This window comes from Berghia stephanieae, chromosome 1 (genome assembly GCF_034508935.2).
Source record: "Berghia stephanieae isolate SIO BIC M18660-M18661 chromosome 1, UCSD_Bste_1.3, whole genome shotgun sequence".
In the NCBI taxonomy this organism is placed as follows: domain Eukaryota; kingdom Metazoa; phylum Mollusca; class Gastropoda; order Nudibranchia; family Aeolidiidae; genus Berghia; species Berghia stephanieae.
In genome coordinates, this window is record NC_088360.1 from 45,864,533 (window position 1) to 45,885,828 (window position 21,296).

The 21,296-nt window shown below is 34.9% G+C and overlaps 2 protein-coding genes across 2 annotated transcripts; one reads left to right on the forward strand and one right to left on the reverse strand.

The window, feature by feature from the left end:
• Positions 1-934: 934 nt before the first annotated feature.
• Positions 935-3,563, forward strand: LOC144964044 (uncharacterized; the record flags this gene model as incomplete). The annotated part of the gene is given in 2 exon segments (XM_078897990.1): positions 935-1,105; positions 3,060-3,563. Coding segments are annotated over 2 exon segments (384 nt in total), but the record flags the coding sequence as incomplete, so codon positions are not given.
• Positions 3,564-13,249: 9,686 nt separating this feature from the next.
• On the reverse strand, positions 13,250-20,748 carry LOC144964051 (uncharacterized). Its single transcript, XM_078897995.1, has 7 exons — positions 20,691-20,748; positions 18,730-18,826; positions 17,154-17,185; positions 16,255-16,298; positions 15,168-15,225; positions 13,954-14,188; positions 13,250-13,572 (listed from the first exon to the last, which is right to left on the reverse strand). The coding sequence occupies exons 2-7, from the start codon at positions 18,764-18,766 to the stop codon at positions 13,385-13,387; spliced, it is 594 nt and encodes a 197-aa protein (XP_078754121.1). The 5' UTR covers positions 18,767-18,826; positions 20,691-20,748; the 3' UTR covers positions 13,250-13,384.
• Between the last annotated feature and the right edge of the window lie 548 nt (positions 20,749-21,296).

Sequence of the window (21,296 nt, forward strand, 5' to 3'; positions counted from 1 at the left end):
GTATCNNATTTTACATCTTCATTTTAGCGATAAAACTTGGAAGAAATTCTTGGCAGTGGAAGTTATTGTAGGAACAAAACCGTGGGAGACCTCTAAATCAGTATAATACCATGTTGGAAAAAACATAATTTTGTATCACATAGGGGAATAATTAATGATTCTAATTGTGAAATGCATTGAGCGGTATGAAACTTTGAAGATGCGTGTATAAAACAGTGCCCGACAAAGCAACAACAACAAAAATCCATGAGGATTGTTTGTTTTGTTTTGTTTTGTTTTGTTTTTTTTTTGTTTGTTTTTTCTTGTATTCTTATTTATGCTTTGTCCGAGACTGTTCCATACACACTACATACATTTTCAGATATCTTACACCAGTGTCTGCTCCAAAATTTGACACTTTGATATTAGGAAATCTTGAATATGAATTTAAATACTGTTCATGATTGTTAGAATATTAAAATGTAAATCAGAGATTTGAAAATTTGGGCTTATGCACTTGACGAAATTGTATTCATTCTACTCAAAAAAACATAAACTTAACAGAAGTTTTAAATTTTTTACGAAAAATTAAATTTGCAGTATCAATATAACTTAATACAGACCTGTCTACAACAACAGAAAATCGTAGTATTACGAAATTTTGGCTTCAATTTCAGAACTTCATGAGCATCTTTAAGTCATTAAAACATATTGAAAATGGAAATTGATGCCAGACTACATAATTTAAAGGATTTTGAAGTGTTATTTCATCCTTGTGATGATATATTCTTGGTTTATAAGTCAACTATAGCAACTACTATTTTTATCTCCTAAAATCAACCAATTTTTAGATTTTCAAGCAAGCAGGTCTATTAATATATTTTGAGGCGATAGAAAATAATTACAAATGTAAAAAGAAATATTTCACGATAATAAGAATTCCATTTTGTTTACAGCTCCCGCGGCTTCTGCCTTTGGTCAAGACGGACAGATAATTTTGGGTGTCTTTATACCTATCATCATTTTTGTCATCATCGTTACTATCATACGAATATGCTGGGAGTGGAGGCAGGAGTCGTACAGTGAACCTTGTGCAGAGCATATCGCCCCGCTCTCCTCTCTGGAGGTAAGACTGTTATATCTTGTTAGCAAAATTTCTATATGCTGCGGACTCCAGGGAAGATAAATTCGCTTAAAAGATAAAACCTCGTTTGAAATAAACTGTTCATACGGTCCGATTTCTTTGGTTTTTGTTTGTTTTTTTTTCTTGTCTTTTTTTTCTTTTGGTTGTTTTTTTCGTGTGTAAGTGTGTGTGTGTGTGTGTGTGTGTGTGTGTGTGTTGTTTTTTTTTTTTTTTTTTTTTTTTTTTTTTTTGGGGGGGGGGGGGGGTCTTTTTAAAAAAATATATAAAAATACCTTGGGGCATTGTGGCTCAGCGGTACGGTATTTGCTTCCTACCCAAAGGTATGGAGTTCGATCACCCGCCGCTGGACTGTGTGGCCTTGAGCAAGTCACCTCGCCCTAGCTCGATTTGCGGCGTTGCACTGCGGCTGACGCCGGGGTTGCCCTTGGAATGGACCCTAGAGATAAATTTCCCCTATGGGATTAATAAAGGAACTTTTATTATATATAAATAAAGTCTGGCTTAAACAAACACGATAGGTCTAGTTCGTTAAAATAGTCTAGTTCGTTAAAATAAATTTTCTCTACCGTAATTGCCTTCTTTCCTCACCTGCGCCCCTCTTACTTATTTACTTATCCGAACCAGCGACCACCTGAGAGCTCTAGCCCTTCGGTCTTGTGCCATGACGTAGAAGTTAGACGTCTTTTGTAGTTGTTCCAGCGCCCCTCCCCCCTCCCTCCCCCCCCCCCCCCCCCCCCCCCCCGCGCCCCTTCGATAAAAACGACAAAGAAACAAAAACACGTGTGCTCCCCATAGGTGCTACCAATTGACATTAATGTGTACTCATTATTGATATAGTCACGCATTCCATTTTCATAAATAAATAAATAAAATTGAGCTTTATATAGCGCAATATCCACTAAATGTGCTCAAAGCGCTTTACAAGGGGTCCCTGGTCAACAGCAACATTTAACATGTAGGACGGGACATGACGCCTGTTAGGCGATATTACAAATTTTCGGACAAAGACAACGCTGTTAACGGCCAGGTACGCCTGAGTACGATGAGAGAATGCGAGTAAAGAGCCTTTTCCAAGGACTCAATGCGAGGCTCGAACCCAGGACCTTCCGATCCGAAAGCGAGTGTCATACCACTAGACCACATAGCCGCACAGGGGAGGCTACTGGACCTATCACTCATTTTGGAATTGAGTGGGTGTTGCCTTTGAAAATGGTTACGATAAATCTTGATGTAGAGAGGAGGATGCGGGGGGGGGGGGGGACCTAAACCGATACGGAATAAAAGACTTTCAAGATCGAAAATCAGTTTTTTTTTTCAAAATATAGTCGGTCTTTTCTCCCCTGTAGTCTTCAATACTCGCCGTCAAATGCAATAATCAAACTGCCCAATATTCTTGAGCTTTTAGAGAAATCATTAAGAATATACCCTGGTTTCGTCTATACGGAGATCCAGTGCCCCCCCCCCCCTCCCCCCCCCCCCCCCCCCCCCCCCCAATCCAGGACAAGGCGCCACATGTTCGTGGACAGGCGTTTAAATAAAAGATTTTCTTTAATTTCACTCTTTAACACCACGTCTTTTGACCAGTAAAAGTAATTCCCTGGAGTCTAATGGTATGTCCAGTACATGGTCTCCTTGAAATGTTTTTTATTCCCGGAAACCTCATAATTTATGTAGTCATTCGAGTAATGGTTTGAATAGCGATAAATAAAACTGGAATTTCATTTTCAACTCCTCCTGTATAGTACTCTGTCCGATATTTCTCGCCGTGTAATAATAACTTTATCGGAGCATCATGCTATTTCTAAATTGTTGATTTAAGACATGGTATTAAATAGAAACTATGTATTAATTCAATAAAACGTTTAATTGTAGCATATTGCATTCTAATCATGATAATATTATTCTCATTCCCCCCCCCCTCCCCCCCCTCCCCCAGACCCCTCTTAAACGTTTTCGAGAAGCACCAAGGTCTTTAGGTTCAGTCGTCTATGATGGGACAGCGACATACTGCTTCCAAATACACTCGTCTTGGACAACACAAACCCCAACCAAAGCAACAATTATATTCACCCTCTTTACCATGCAGCATCCATTTCTCCAACAGACCCTCAACCTTCAAGGCGGACAAAATCGAATGAAAATGCTATAAAGTCAGACATTTGTACACTCCCAGAAAAAAGGAGCTTGGATTATTGCCATAGAATTTATGGGAGGTTAAACAGTAATCGTAACAAAGAAGAATTGAAATTGTCGCAACTTGATCTGACGCTTTCTTTTGGTCAAGAGAGACATTGCACGGCTCGCCGCTCATCCTCTATAAAGAGTTTTGATATGGAAATATGGTTGGAGAATAGGAAGTGTATTAGGAGAGAAGACAGCCGAAGTTTTTGCAAAAGAGAGTTCAGAGTCAAACGGAGAAATACAATAAAAGGACACTCAAAAAGAGCAAAAGTTTGGACAAAGCAAAGTAAAAATCGGCAAAACTCTCGAAATAATAGGAAGAATTCCTCAACTATATGTATAGAAGAACAAAATAGAATGGAAAGCAAGTCTAAAATTCCCATTGGAAATTTCAGATATGGATTAACCAACACAGTAAACTGTCCTGGTAATGGAAACAAGACAGGAAGAGGTCATCACTACGGAAGAAGAGCTTCCTTATTAAAAGCGAAATCAAAACCGCTAAAGTCCTGTCTAAAATCAGGAAACTCCCGAAGAATGACATCTAAACGGGTCAGATTTACGGGTGTTTTGTGTGAGCCAAAGAAAAATAGGGTCGGTGCAGTCAGAAATAGAAACTTAGCTGCTTTGAAAAAATCAAAGAGAAGTGTAAAAAAGAAACCACTTAAACCTCCAAAGAATGTCACAAATAACAGAAATATTTCTCTTGAACCCTCTAGTAAAATAAAATCGATAAATACGCAAAAATGTCTTGATATTTACGATCCACCATTTGACACATGTAGCCACTCTCAGACACGACCTTTAAATTGTTTTGCCAAGGGTAATGACATACATCATAGTAGTAGAGGCAATCATCAGTTTAGATACAGAGGACAAGAGTTTTATCATTCCAATACATGGGAAAATAAAATGCATCTCTCAGAAATTCAGTTATCAACTGGGATTGATCCTGTCAAAGAACATTTTTCAGACTTCAATATGACACAAAATTGCTCTCATAACAGTTTTCTTCCACCACTTTGTGGACCAAACAAAAATCTTAAACAGAGCCAAAAAGACAAACCTCTTAATCTTAGACGTCAGTCAGATGAAATTTCAGTTTTTTATACAGAAGAAAGTTCGCTGATGTTACCAAAGGATAATTATGGATTTATTTATTATTTTGAATTTAATAGACAAAGATAAGTTTAGGTATATTATATACAGCACCACCTTGACTTCATTTAGTAGTGTATTCTCTCTCTCTCTCTCTCTCTCTCTCTCTCTCTCTCTCTCTCTCTCTCTCTCTCTCTCTCTCTCTCTCTCTCTCTCTCTCTCCCTCTCTCTCCTCCCCTCTCTCTCTCTCTCTCTCTCTCTCTCTCTCTCTTTCGTGTATGTGCGCGCGCGCGTGTGTATGTGTGTGTGTGTGTGTGTGTGTTTATGTGTGTGATATACTTTCTAAATATATCGTTGAAGTACTTCATTTTCCAATTCTTTATCTGATCAAAATTATATATATATATATAGATAATATATATATATATATATATATATATATATATATATATATATATATATATATATATATATATATATATATCGATTATTACCATTCCGAGTTTCGGATCTATTAAAGACATCATCATTCAATAAGATTTGTCATTATCTATATCTACTAAAATTGAATTAGAACTACTTTTCCTAAAATTTATCTGTTGTGACCCAGTGATATTCTACAAATATAAATCTTGTAAAACTCATTTCATTTCACTTTACCAGTTTATCTGGTTGAAGTTTTTTCATAATTCATATTTCATAGTAATAATCTATTTATAGGTTTGGTTTTTTTTTCAATCTGGTTAAAGGGAAATAAAAATGATAATGAATTTCCTAAAACCATTGATATCATTAACCATGTCAAAGCATCTACTTCTATGAATCGCATCAATACTTGGGATTGCTAGTTTTGATAAAATTACCATTTCATATGTTAATATTTGTGATTGTTAGTTTTGATAAATTACCTATTCAAATGTCTATACTTGTGATTGCTTGCTTGGATAAATTATTTATTCAAATGAGGAATTATGATCAAGACATACGTAAACTACATGTTTTGATTTTAATGGTATATCGACTGTCTAGTTTGAATGAGAGAGTTTCAAATATAAAAAAAACTAAATACGCAATAAAATGAAGTGTGAAAATGTCAGCTCTTTCTCGAAAAAAATGTCTTTAAATTTATTCTTTTTTTTTTTTCAAATAAACAATATTCTCGTTTGTCCTGCCTATCTAAATATGTGCAAATTAACATGAAAATCAGCATATAATAACATCATTAGTACTTTTCTTTTTCAATCTATCAACTTAATTTGCTGATCAATTTATTTGAGGTAATATTTTCTTATATACTTGTCAATGAGACGAAAATGGATTAAAATTTCCTTATCAAATCAAATCATTGTGTGTTATTATGTCCTAATATTGTTGCTAATTTGTTGTCTTTAAAAAACAGCATTTGCACACTTGTCAAATATATTCCTACTGCCAACTCTTAAAAACTGAAAACGGCATCTCTGTATCTAAAGGAAATCAAACAAATTTGTAAAAGTCCTCATTCATATGAAGACTTAACCAAACGTGAATCATCAGTGGTGAAGATGCCTACAGAGCAAGGGTTCTAAATTAAAATGCTCATTTCTTAAATCTCCCACCCCCTAAATATCTTTGTCTCATTCCATGCAGCTGCCTTAAGTTCTTGTCGTGGAATGAGATTAATTGATTTTGCTCTTCAGGCTTGGATCATTCGCCAAATCGGCTATGTGGTCTAGTTCTGGGTTCAAGCCTCGCGCTCGGCGCAAAGACGAGTCCTTGGAAAAGGCTCTTTACTCACATTCTCTCATCGTACTCAGGTGTAAAATGAGTACATGGCCGTTAACAGCGTTGTCTTTGTCCGAAAAATTGTAAAATCACTTAACAAGCGTCATGTCCCGTCCTACATGTTAAATGTTGCTGTTGACCAGGGACCCCTTGTAAAGCGCGTTGAGCACATTTAGTGGATATTGCGCTATATAAAGCTCACTCTAAAAACAATTTTAAAGAGGGAAACCTGCTAAGCTCCCATAGTGGGCAGGGAGGTACTTGCTGTGTCTTCTGTCCCCCTGTACCTGTTTTTCAATTGCTTTCTGTCTTTGTCTTGGAGTCTAATGCTATGTCCAGTACATGGTCTCCTTGAAATGTTTTTTATTCCCGGAAACCTCATAATTTATGTAGTCATTCGAGTAATGGTTTGAATAGCGATAAATAAAACTGGAATTTCATTTTCAACTCCTCCTGTATAGTACTCTGTCCGATATTTCTCGCCCGTGTAATAATAACTTTATCGGAGCATCATGCTATTTCTAAATTGTTGATTTAAGACATGGTATTAAATAGAAACTATGTATTAATTCAATAAAACGTTTAATTGTAGCATATTGCATTCTAATCATGATAATATTATTCTCATTCCCCCTCCCCTCCCCCCTCCCCCAGACCCCTCTTAAACGTTTTCGAGAAGCACCAAGGTCTTTAGGTTCAGTCGTCTATGATGGGACAGCGACATACTGCTTTCCAAATACACTCGTCTTGGACAACACAAACCCCAACCAAAGCAACAATTATATTCACCCTCTTTACCATGCAGCATCCATTTCTCCAACAGACCCTCAACCTTCAAGGCGGACAAAATCGAATGAAAATGCTATAAAGTCAGACATTTGTACACTCCCAGAAAAAAGGAGCTTGGATTATTGCCATAGAATTTATGGGAGGTTAAACAGTAATCGTAACAAAGAAGAATTGAAATTGTCGCAACTTGATCTGACGCTTTCTTTTGGTCAAGAGAGACATTGCACGGCTCGCCGCTCATCCTCTATAAAGAGTTTTGATATGGAAATATGGTTGGAGAATAGGAAGTGTATTAGGAGAGAAGACAGCCGAAGTTTTTGCAAAAGAGAGTTCAGAGTCAAACGGAGAAATACAATAAAAGGACACTCAAAAAGAGCGAAAGTTTGGACAAAGCAAAGTAAAAATCGGCAAAACTCTCGAAATAATAGGAAGAATTCCTCAACTATATGTATAGAAGAACAAAATAGAATGGAAAGCAAGTCTAAAATTCCCATTGGAAATTTCAGATATGGATTAACCAACACAGTAAACTGTCCTGGTAATGGAAACAAGACAGGAAGAGGTCATCACTACGGAAGAAGAGCTTCCTTATTAAAAGCGAAATCAAAACCGCTAAAGTCCTGTCTAAAATCAGGAAACTCCCGAAGAATGACATCTAAACGGGTCAGATTTACGGGTGTTTTGTGTGAGCCAAAGAAAAATAGGGTCGGTGCAGTCAGAAATAGAAACTTAGCTGCTTTGAAAAAATCAAAGAGAAGTGTAAAAAAGAAACCACTTAAACCTCCAAAGAATGTCACAAATAACAGAAATATTTCTCTTGAACCCTCTAGTAAAATAAAATCGATAAATACGCAAAAATGTCTTGATATTTACGATCCACCATTTGACACATGTAGCCACTCTCAGACACGACCTTTAAATTGTTTTGCCAAGGGTAATGACATACATCATAGTAGTAGAGGCAATCATCAGTTTAGCTACAGAGGACAAGAGTTTTATCATTCCAATACATGGGAAAATAAAATGCATCTCTCAGAAATTCAGTTATCAACTGGGATTGATCCTGTCAAAGAACATTTTTCAGACTTCAATATGACACAAAATTGCTCTCATAACAGTTTTCTTCCACCACTTTGTGGACCAAACAAAAATCTTAAACAGAGCCAAAAAGACAAACCTCTTAATCTTAGACGTCAGTCAGATGAAATTTCAGTTTTTTATACAGAAGAAAGTTCGCTGATGTTACCAAAGGATAATTATGGATTTATTGATTATTTTGAATTTAATAGGCAAAGTTAAGTTTAGGTATATTATATACAGCACCAACTTGACTTCATTTAGTAGTGTATTCTCTCTCTCTCTCTCTCTCTCTCTCTCTCTCTCTCTCTCTCTCTCTCTCTCTCTCTCTCTCCTCTCTCTCCTCCTCTCTCTCTCTCTCTCTCTCTCTCTCTCTTTCGTGTATGTGCGCGCGCGCGTGTGTATGTGTGTGTGTGTGTGTGTTTATGTGTGTGATATACTTTCTAAATATATCGTTGAAGTACTTCATTTTCCAATTCTTTATCTGATCAAAATTATATATATATATATATATATATATATATATATATATATATATATATATATATCGATTATTACCATTCCGAGTTTCGGATCTATTAAAGACATCATCATTCAATAAGATTTGTCATTATCTATATCTACTAAAATTGAATTAGAACTACTTTTCCTAAAATTTATCTGTTGTGACCCAGTGATATTCTACAAATATAAATCTTGTAAAACTCATTTCATTTCACTTTACCAGTTTATCTGGTTGAAGTTTTTTCATAATTCATATTTCATAGTAATAATCTATTTATAGGTTTGGTTTTTTTTTCAATCTGGTTAAAGGGAAATAAAAATGATAATGAATTTCCTAAAACCATTGATATCATTAACCATGTCAAAGCATCTACTTCTATGAATCGCATCAATACTTGGGATTGCTAGTTTTGATAAAATTACCATTTCATATGTTAATATTTGTGATTGTTAGTTTTGATAAATTACCTATTCAAATGTCTATACTTGTGATTGCTTGCTTGGATAAATTATTTATTCAAATGAGGAATTATGATCAAGACATTACGTAAACTACATGTTTTGATTTTAATGGTATATCGACTGTCTAGTTTGAATGAGAGAGTTTCAAATATAAAAAAAAACTAAATACGCAATAAAATGAAGTGTGAAAATGTCAGCTCTTTCTCGAAAAAAATGTCTTTAAATTTATTCTTTTTTTTTTTCAAATAAACAATATTCTCGTTTGTCCTGCCTATCTAAATATGTGCAAATTAACATGAAAATCAGCATATAATAACATCATTAGTACTTTTCTTTTTCAATCTATCAACTTAATTTGCTGATCAATTTATTTGAGGTAATATTTTCTTATATACTTGTCAATGAGACGAAAATGGATTAAAATTTCCTTATCAAATCAAATCATTGTGTGTTATTATGTCCTAATATTGTTGCTAATTTGTTGTCTTTAAAAAACAGCATTTGCACACTTGTCAAATATATTCCTACTGCCAACTCTTAAAAACTGAAAACGGCATCTCTGTATCTAAAGGAAATCAAACAAATTTGTAAAAGTCCTCATTCATATGAAGACTTAACCAAACGTGAATCATCAGTGGTGAAGATGCCTACAGAGCAAGGGTTCTAAATTAAAATGCTCATTTCTTAAATCTCCCACCCCCTAAATATCTTTGTCTCATTCCATGCAGCTGCCTTAAGTTCTTGTCGTGGAATGAGATTAATTGATTTTGCTCTTCAGGCTTGGATCATTCGCCAAATCGGCTATGTGGTCTAGTTCTGGGTTCAAGCCTCGCGCTCGGCGCAAAGACGAGTCCTTGGAAAAGGCTCTTTACTCACATTCTCTCATCGTACTCATGTGTAAAATGAGTACATGGCCGTTAACAGCGTTGTCTTTGTCCGAAAAATTGTAAAATCACCTAACAAGCGTCATGTCCCGTCCTACATGTTAAATGTTGCTGTTGACCAGGGACCCCTTGTAAAGCGCGTTGAGCACATTTAGTGGATATTGCGCTATATAAAGCTCACTCTAAAAACAATTTTAAAGAGGGAAACCTGCTAAGCTCCCATAGTGGGCAGGGAGGTACTTGCTGTGTCTTCTGTCCCCCTGTACCTGTTTTTCAATTGCTTTCTGTCTTTGTCTTGGAATGAGATTACTTGGTTTTGTCCTGACCCTGGCCCGAGTCCTTGGCTGGGAGGGAAACAGTCGAATGTGTAGTTATAGTTTTGAGAGATGATTTTTTTTTCCTTGTCATCATCTCTCATCTCTCCGTTATGTATTGTTCTTTTTTATTTCTAACATATGATTTTTGTGCTGGTATCTGGGTGAAACTTTTAGGTGATCTCAAACTAAGTACTTTGATAGTGTGCTTTTGGAATCTACATCTGTTTCCTATTTGAACCAATTCCCCTTTGTCTTACCTTTTCTTGTGTGCTTTAATTGTAATTCTAGAACTTTTTACTATCCCGTTTTCTTCCTTTTTACTGGCGCTGATATGACCTTAATGTGTTGCAAGCGCCGTAAAACCCTTAAAACAACAAAACAAACTGTCAAGCTTGCGTCTATTTCGGGGGCTGGGGGCAGAGATATGTTATCTAATCTATTCAACACATTAATCTATCTTAATAGCTTGTGCAGTTTTGATAGGCATTTCATAAGAATTTGAGTGTAACCCATTTAGTAGAAGACTTGTATTTTTGTTCAGGACGATGGGTGAAGTTCCAGTAATGGCGGAGGAACGTTGAACGTCCCCGGGTCGATGGAGTCTTCATCGGTTCAAAAGACTTTTCTTGTCAGATTCTGAAACAGTTGAATTGATTTATCCTTTTCTAGGAAATGGTATTTTTGTATCTTTGTAACTCTCCAGTATATATTAAATATGACAGGCTGTTTGAATTATATTGCATATTATGTAATCTGTTTTTCAATTGCTTTCTGTCTTTATCTTTGGGTGGGATTACTTAGTCTTGTCCTGACCATGCCAGTTCCTTGGCTGATAGGGAAACAGTTAAATGTATAATTATTGTTTGGGGAGATTGTTTTTTCCCCTTGTAAATCATCTCTCTGTAATGTTGTTATTTTTTTATTTCTAACATATGATTTGTGAACATTTGAGTGTTTTCCTCTTAGTGGGGACCTGTGCTTGTGTCTGGGTGAGACATTTAGGTAATCTCAAACTGAGTACACTGAAAGTAGGCTCTTGGAATCTACATCTAATTCCCCTTTGTATCACTTTTCTTGGGTGCTTTAATTGTAATTTTAGAAATTGTTACTACTCCATGTTCTTCCTTTTTACCGGCGCTGAAATGACCTAAATGTGTAGCAAGCGCCGTAAACTCCTTAAAAACAAAACAAACTATTGCAAGGAATTATCGTTTTTGGAATCTTTTTCTATAGAGTTAGTCTATTTGTCACACATTATATCTATGGCCTGAAATTACTTAAATTCTCAAAAAGACGGGTGAACCGCCTATAAATAATTCGAAAGAAAACAGTGAAACTACGAGTGACGAGTTAGTTTGTTCCAATAAGTTAACTGTTGAGACATCAACTCAGCATCTTTCAGTTGGCTCCTCCACTTTTTATCCTCCACTGAAATCTAGATTTTTTTTCTATCCCGTTTTCTTCCTTTTTACTTGAGCTTAAACTATCTAAATGTGTCACAAGCGCCGTAAAAACCCTTAAAAACAAATAACTATATTTATCTATTTATCTATCTATCTATCTATATATATATTATATTTTTTATTTTTTAAATATTTACCACAATGTTTGAAACAGTCTACATTAATGTTTCAGGCTTAATTCGCCATCGTCAGGACTGAGTTGTTTTGTTGACTGTTGTTGTTTGTTGAAGTGGTTCCGGTTTGTAGTTAATTAAAAAGAACTTCCGGCGATGTGGACACGTACCGTACATCTCACTTTTCGTGTTGAGTGCGGCTTCATGAGGGTGTTTGATTATAGTATATTTCTCTTCCAGGCATACGCTACTTGTTTTGATGTTGGTGTGTATCCTGTTGCTTTAGATAAAATTTTCCATGAAATGTTGTGGTCTAGTTTGTTGTCTTTTAATTTCCAAATATGTTCGCTGAGTTTTGTGGATGTTTTTTTGTTATTGTTTCTAAATGTTGAGGTGTGGAGGTTGTATCTTGTTTTGAAATTATTTTCCGTTAGTCCTACATATTTTTCTTGCTTGTTTGTTTTAGTTTCGGTGACTGTGGCTTGGTAAATTAAACTTGATTCTAAACATTGTTTGTTTAGAGGGCAATGTTCCTTATTTCTGCAGTTGCATTTTCTAGTGGGTGGGTTTTGCTCATATATATATATATATATATATATATATATATAATATATATATATATATATATATATATATATATCCATCTATCTATCTATCTTTCTAGGTGAGGCGTTTTTCCCTCCCATGACAACCGGAGGCCACTTGCTGTATCTTCTTTCTCTCTCTCTCTCTCTCTCTCTCTCTATATATATATATATATATATATATATATATATATATATATATATATATATATATAATATGTGTGTGTGTGTGTTTTCTGAAGTGATCTCTGTCTTTTACTTGGAATGGAATTACTTGGTTTTTGTCCTTGCCCTTGCTGGAGTCCTTGGCTGAGAAATGACTTAAAAGGGTCGCAAGCCCCATAAAACCCTTTTTAAAAATCTGTGAGATATGGGGGTGGAAATCCCTTCAGTTTGGGGAAAAAAATCCGATGTGGATTTTTCACCAGTCCATATCCTTACTATCTCTCCTATTCCTTATATCTTTTCTTTTTCATTCGGCTTTGAATCTCTGATGTGGAATGGCATCATTTGGTTCACCTGAGCCCTCTCTAGTCTTTTGTAGAGAGGGCCAAATAGATTTGTGAGAGAGAAATATTTTGAAAAGAGTATTGTAAGATTCTTTGATATTTATGAATCTATTTGAGTTTATCCCGTTTAGCAGAGATCCTTTTGCAATATAAACGTAGGACTTTAAGACGGTTCATATGTCAAATATATCGTTCTTGGGTCAAATTAATTATTTTCCATTTTAATAAGTCTCATTGCCTTCATAACATGTTATTGGGCGCTTGTCATCGCAGATAAATGCCATATCTATTATCCTTTGCCTTTCCCAAAATTCTCTACGAAAGTAGAACATAACTGACCTGAAAGTAGTCATGGCGCCTTAAAAACCAAAAAAAAAAAAAAATCTTTCAACTTCATAATTCTTTATTACGGTCTTGAAATGACATAAAAGTCTCGTATGTTATCGTATTCTACATTTTAACAAAAAATAGATAGTGGAATCGTTTTTAGGTTAGATGTCATAGGGCTCCCATGTTTTATTGGCATGATCTCTGGCACTCGTTCTGAGTTCCGAAAACGTTGAAACGGGCTCCATCATACTGAGCACATGATGAGCAAACATCGACCTGGATGCATCGTTTCATAGTGAAGTCGAAGGTAAATTTGGGAATTCTTTTAACCGTGCTCTGAACAGCACGGCATCCAGAAGGCATGTAACCACAAGCTGAAAGGACAACAATTGTAAATATAAAATATGTTTAAATCAATATTTTTAAAATAAACAATAACATAGTCTGCAGAATTCACAAATAATAGGCTTAAAAATTACAATTAATTGAATAGTGGAAGAGTGATGTGTGGCAAAAATTCCCAAATGGATTAAATATATTCAATTTCTTATTTTTCCGGCATTGATTCTTTTCATCATCATCTCATCACCATTGTTATCATTAACATCATTATCATTGATAACTGATTAATTAAAAGTAGGGAATTCTCTTTATATATCCAGCATCAAGTTTTATCACCCATTTCCGTTTAATCTGAGGTATCTTTCTTGTACCATTAATTTGTTTTCTCTGTAAGCATTAAAATGACGACTCACCGTTTGTTCCAGTAAAGCCGTTTGTTCCTCCAAAGGGTATTTGATAAACGCTCATTTGTCTGGCAAAGACAAGGAATGCATTGATCAACTCGTTGACGCTGTTGGTTATCACCGAGACGTCTCTTTCTGTGACGAAAGTCCTCTGCTGGTTATAACCGTAGTTTCCCTGTATCGGAACACACCTTGGGGCGCCGTATTGAAGGGAACACACGTTGGCAGTGGGACAGGAGAGGTTCTGGAATTTGAATTTGTATTTTATTAAATCAAGTTTAATTTATGTCATTGACAATCTTTTTAAATTTTATTTATTTATTTATTAGTATCATTTTTGGGGGGTATAATACAATAGCAGTAAGGATAAAATAAATAACAATAATGAAGATTCTAAAATAAAGGGTTTCTTTGAATTCACCATGTTAAATGCGCTTCAAATTGCGAGGTAACAGCGTGGATTAGAAATTCAGGTTCCCATCCAACTGTCGGCATTTATAGTTTTTGTTATTTCTTTGAGCAAGAAACCAAGCTCCTGTTTCTCTTCTCTGTGACATTGTACTGTGGCTGACGCCTGAGTTATCTCGCGGGTTTTTTATTCTTAAGATAGACCATTTAAAAGATTTCCCATCTGGATGAATGAAGAGAATTTTAACGTATTTTATTTATTTATTTTTTAATTTCGCCCAGAATTTTTTTAAAAAGGAACCAAGCGTTTCCATTTCGTTATTCAGACAAGACACTCGGATAGATCGCTATTGGTTTCTTTATCTGACTTCTGAACTATTTCATTTGTCAAATCTTTACCAGCGATGCCAGCGCCTTGGCATCTCTAAAAACAAAAGTAAAAAAGTACACATTGGCATGGTCGAAGTCCTCTAATCATTGTAACCTATCTGGTCACTGACCATGTCAGCATGCTTGACTTTGGTACATGATGAGATGGCGTTGATGATGATGATGATGATGAAGATGATGATGATGATGATGATGATGATGATGATGAAGGTGATGACGACGACAATGATGATAATGATGACCATGATGACGATGATGACGATGGTGATGATGAGGAGGAGGATGATGATGATGATGATGATGACGACGACGACGACGACGACGATGATGATGATGATGATGATGATGATGATGATGATGATGATGATGATGATGATGATGATGATGATGATGATGATGATGATAAAACAAACACCAAGACTTACACATCCTCTGCTAGCAATGAATTTCATGTTACCCTGGGCCCGAGCAGAAGCAGCCAATCTGTAGACATTAGGAAGGAAAGAAAATAACCAATTTTCAGTTTGGTTCCCTATATTTCTGAACCATCGCTGCCCTTTTACATTGCAGGTGCCATTCTCCGCCCAATAGATCTGCTGTTGACTTCGAACCCCTTGCATAGCGCTTTGGGTACATGCAGTGGATATCGCGCCTTTTTAAAGCTCACATGGGGTGTTTTTTAATGTAAAACTTCGGCGCAAAAGTATCAGATGATTTGACTTTTTTAAATGTTAATATTAATGATACAGATACATTCTTATTTGCATTTATTTTATTTACTGGGTATCACTTTATGAAGATATATTTCATAACCATTTTAATAGTTGGGGAAGGTGAGGAGAAGAAGACGAATAAGACAATAGAAAGAAGAAGAAGAAAAAGAAGAAGAAGAAGAAGAGAGAAGAAGAAGAAGAAAGAAGAAGAAGAAGAAAGAAGAAGAAAGAAGAAGAAGAAGAAGAAGAGAAGAAAAAGAAGAAGAGGAGAAGAAGAGAAGAAGAAGAAGAGAAGAGGAGGAGGAGAAGAAGAAGAAGAAAGAAGAAGAAGAAGGAGAAGAGAAAGAAGAGGAAAAGAGGAAGAGAAGAAGAGAAGAAGAAGAAGAAGAAGAGAGAAGAAAGAAGAAGAAGAAGAAGAGAAAAGAAGAAGAAGAAGAAGAAGAAAGAAGAAAAGAAGAAGAAGAAGAAGAAGAAGAAGAAGAAGAAGAAGAAGAAGAAAAAGAAGAAGAAGAAGAAGAAGAAGAAGAAGAAGAAGAAGAAGAAGAAGAAGAAGAAGAAGAAGAAGAAGGAGAAGAAGGAAAAGTATAACTGCAGTACGATTGTCAATACTTTTATGGAATCTCTATCACTGATACCTGATATTGTTACATTGTCACTGAACACGCTCACCGTCTCTTGACTCGTACATATTTGAGACAAAGAAATACCACGAGACATGCTGGTTTACTTTCCACAATATACAGATATAAGACACGTTACAAAGGGTACAGCTGGGTTGGGATTTTTTTAATAAACAAACCTTCCGATTCCTTTCAAGAACGAGTCCGTATCATAACTCCCTGACTGTGTTGTTTGCGTGGGAGAGAAAAAAGAGGAACTATAATTAGCATGAATAAAAATTACAGTCAAAAACAAAACTTTATAATTTTAGAATAGCCATATATTCATCCATTCATTCATTTATCTATTCATCATTTAGTTTTCTTTTATATTCTTTGAATATAATATAATATAAAAAATAGTATTTTTATTGGCCATCTATACAGGACTACACGGAGTTTGGGGCTGTAAAATATTGAGCAACAATATATAAATATTAAACAATACTGATATTTTTCCTCGGTTTCGCGGAATTTCACGACTTTAGAGTCAGAGGAAGAATTTCCTTCTTTAAAAAATCAGACATCTAATACATCAATAAATGTACTAGCAGTGAGACGATGTGTGGTGGAACAAATGGGTGCTGTTCGTCTCTCTCCTTATGTTAGCTAGAATATCTGTAATAGTTTATCATCTCAGTTGCTCTAAAAAAGGGGACTAGTGCAGTAAAAATGGGACTTAAAGGCAATTGCTAAAAAAATGTTCTTCCTTTTTCAATTTTTGTCACCATCAGCACTGATTAAAGAATAGCAGTGTAAAAATAATGCAATAATTGTCAAGAAACGTTTCGATTACTTCTTTAGGAGAACTTATCATATAAATCCTCTTGTATTATAATACATTATACACTCTGTCTTATGACAAACAGAAATTTGCTTTGGACAGGAACAAGTCAGAATTAAAATACAAATTTGACCCATCGTGATATAAGAAATAAGCAGTGACATATATATGCACCCTATCATGGTTTGTTTGCTGACAACCACTCCATTTAAAATAACTATTTAGAATTAACGTGTGATTAGAAGGTCAACTTACTGAGTGAAATCCACCGTTGGCGCAGATTATGGCTGCAAATTTTGACAAGAGAGTACATATATATCAGTGTTAATTTTCTACAATGACTACACAAAGCAAGATCTCGTGTATATAAACATATATATGTATGGCAAAATATTTTTTTTTTTGGTAACACTCAGTATCCGAAATCACTGGACCAATCGTCAACAAGTTTTGCATAGTGTTTACAATTGACATAAAGATGTTTGTGTGTATTATGAGATTGATTAGACATCGTGATAATTTTATCGAAACATCACATACCCATCGAAACAGACAGCCATCAGTGTTAGCACGTCGCTTGTGTGTCAACCTTCCGGTTAGCGAATATAACAATGAGATGAGAGTACTTGCATTGAGTGGTTCCTCTCATTATTTCTTATATAGTCAATTTCTTAAAATGATATTAACCATTTTCCCTTCTTAGACTGGGAAAGAATTCTACGATAAGTGATCGAGGTATAAAAGATATTAAACGCAGACAATATCTCTTCGTGCCTATATAAAACGCTCTGTGGAGTTCTTTTAAGAAGTTAAAAAATGTATTGTCTGTTTAAGATAAAATAAAATTTTGTTCAAATTTCATTCTAACTTGAATCATAAATTTTGAGTTGACTGACTTACATATATATAATATATATATATATATATATATATATATATATATATATATATATATATATATATATATATATATATATATATATATATATAAATCGTATATAAGTATGATCTAAATTACTGTCACAAATCACATTCAGAGACCAATTAAAAATTTTGAATTATCAATGAAACATATTTTTGCCATAACCAATGTAAGAACTCTATAACTCAACACAAGTAGAATCACTTTACTATAAGCTACATACATGAAATATTGTTGTTGTAATGATCGTTTTCATCATATCAATTTGAAGGGCTTAAAAGCAAGATCCTTAAATGCCCGTTGGTATAAAGCACGTAAAAGTGTTCAGCTTTGTTATCGAGAAAGCAAAAACACCAGTTATCTATATACAAACACGATCGTTGATTTTTATTTCTTACCAATTGCATCTTGAAACTATTTATATCTATATTGTTGGTTTGGGTTTCCGAATTATTTTTTAATTATTTTTTTTTTGTGTGTTTTTTTTTTTTTTTTGTATTTGATTTTTGTTTTTGTTTTTTTGTTTTTTTGTTGTTTTTTTTTTGGGGGGGGGGGTTGTTTTTGGTTTGTTATTTCTTGTGTTTTATTGTTTTTTTTATTTTTTTTATTTTGTTTTTTTTTTTTTTTTTTTTTTTTTTTTTTTTTTTGTTTGTTTTTTGGTTTTTTTTTGGTTTTATTAAGTTTAGTTTTATGTTGTTTTTTCTATTTGTTTGAGCTAAACCGACGTGTACACGTTGAGCTAAACCTCAGTAATTAAAATGTGCTTATAAAAAAATAACATATTATTCGTTCTAATTTTTAAATATCGATTATGATAACTGCTGTAAAACAAAATAATAGATTAACTCTGACGTGTGTAGACGTGTGGCTTATTCAAATGATAATGAGAAAAAAGATATCACTACTTACCCAAAGCCATTGTCATGACAACCATAAGAGACTTCATTTTTTCAGACTGTTTCTTTGAACTTTTAGAGGATGTTGAAAATTGACTCAGTAAGATTGTCTGGAAATTTTTTTAAATGAAGGTAAATTAAGTTCATCCGTGTGTCTGAACCAGGGGTCCCAATAGCTCCATTAGTAGAGCACTCGCTTCACTCGCAAAGGGAACGGGATCGATCTCAGGTGAAGTCGGATGAATTATAGATTTTTTTTTCTGACCCTCCTGTCTACTTCGCTGTGGCTGGGTCTGTTAGAGTTAGCGGAAAGTACTTTGCAATAAACTACCGTCCTTTCCAAAAGTAACGAGCAATAGCTATTGTCCGTTTTACGCTATAGAAACTGGGATAAACTCCAGAACCATGGGCCTATTGCAAACATGCCTACTGCTACGAAAATTTCGTAGAAATACGATTTTTTGGGGGGTCCGAATTGATAATTGATAATTATATAAAGATATTTAATTCAAAAGACTTCTTTAAAACGAACATTTATTGCCAGAGATCTGGTATATAAAGGAGTTTAACGCATAAATTTAATGTATTTAAACACAAATTGGTAATTATTAATGGTAGTTATAATGTCTACTATGTTATAATCCTTGACAACCACGAATTTTTCCAATTCCAAGTAGGCAGATATGGCCTATCGGCCCTACCGGACTATTTTTTTATATTATATATCTGAACTAGATACTTCTACCCATCTTCTCAAAACGGTATTCTGTCGGAATGAACTAGGTGCAAGTACTAGGTGCGGCTATGTGGTCTTGTGGTATGACGCTCGCTTTCGGATTGGAAGGTCCTAGGTTCGAGCCTCGTTCGACGCATAGTTGAGTCCTTGGAAAAGACTCTTTACTCTCATTCTCTCACCGCACTCGGGTGTAAAATGAATACCTGGCCTTTAACACCGTTGCCCCTGTCCGAAAAAAATGTAATATCGCCTCATAGGCGTCATGTCTCGTTCTACATGCTAAGCGTTGCTGTTTGTCGGGAACCCTTTGTGAAGCGCTTTGAGCACGTTTAATGGATATTGCGCTTTATAAAAGCTCAAGTTTAAGAAATTGAATTAATTTATAGTCACAGACATGAAACTTTGGGTCATTTCTTGTCGTCATAATGGAGAATAAATACAATTCATGACATCGCAAAACTCTCAAGGTTTATATCTCTTGTCCTTTTGATTCTAAAATTCCTTTTGGGGGTTTATTCATCCCGACATTATATCGTTTTGAGAAGGTGGGTCATATCTAAAACATTACCCTCACTCGATTCGTGTGGGAATGAATACCTGGATACAGTAAAAGTGTCGATACAAACAGAGGCCTAAAACACAACTTGCACCGTGTAAAAAAAATACTTTTAAAAAAAAATAAAAGTTTGAGTTTTATGCGAACTGGTAAGAATAAAAAAGAAACACGGCGAATCACAATAAGCGTGAACAAACTATTGAAATTTAGATACTCTACATGAATTAGATCACATTTTGAATAATAACAATGTGTGGCTTTGTGGTCTTGTGGTCTGACACTCTTATTCGGACTGGTAGATCCAAGGTTCGAGTCCCGCTCTGAGCGGCGCAATGTTGAGTCTTGGAAAAAGGTCTTTACTCACATTTTCTCATCGTAATCAGTTGTAAAATGAGTACCCGGCCATTTACATCGTTGTCTCTATCGGAAAAAAATGTAATATCAATTACAGGAGTCATGTCTCGTCCTATATGGTAAGAGTTGATATTGACTGGTAATCCCTTGCTTTGAGCACGTTTAGTGGATATTGCGCAATATAAAGACTGAAGTTTATAATATATAAACGCTTGTGTTGCTCAATTTATTTGATGTTTTATTTTTATATACAACTTGATATACCAAGTTAGTTGTGAGAATAAAAGAACCTAATTCAAATGATATAAAATAAAAATAATATATTCACCTGAGAATGCTACTTCGAATCGCTTGAGCTCTCCCAATGCAGTGGATATCGATACAAGTAAGCCAGCCCTTAAATACTTACCAGACATCACATACCGCATTCCACCTTTGACCCTTGGAAATCACTTACAGGAGTATGAAGGTAAATGGATGATTACAATAACCATTTGATAAATTGATGTGGTTAAAACGACAATAGCCAAGAGCGATATATCCGGGTTGGATTGGTTTCGTTTCGTTTTGTTACCTATGTCTAAAGAATTAATTAATGAACTGTTTCCCACATTTCTGTTTTAAAAGTAAGGATGAGTTTTAAAAGTCTTGGCAATGATTTTTTAAAGTAATTTATTGTAGTAGATGTATTACACAAAACCATGAGACAAGGTCAGCGTCGCTATACTACACATTGATTCTGCCGCACACTGACAAAACGCTCTTTTCATTTTGGACAGAAACTTTTATACTTAATATGATATAGATGAGATAAGATATACTTTTGATTCTTTATCAATTACAATGACCGCTTCCTCGCCTTAACCTTAAATCTCTTAGCACCAGGAGGTCTAGACGTCTTCCTTCCATTTCATCCGGTCCTTTGATACAGCAA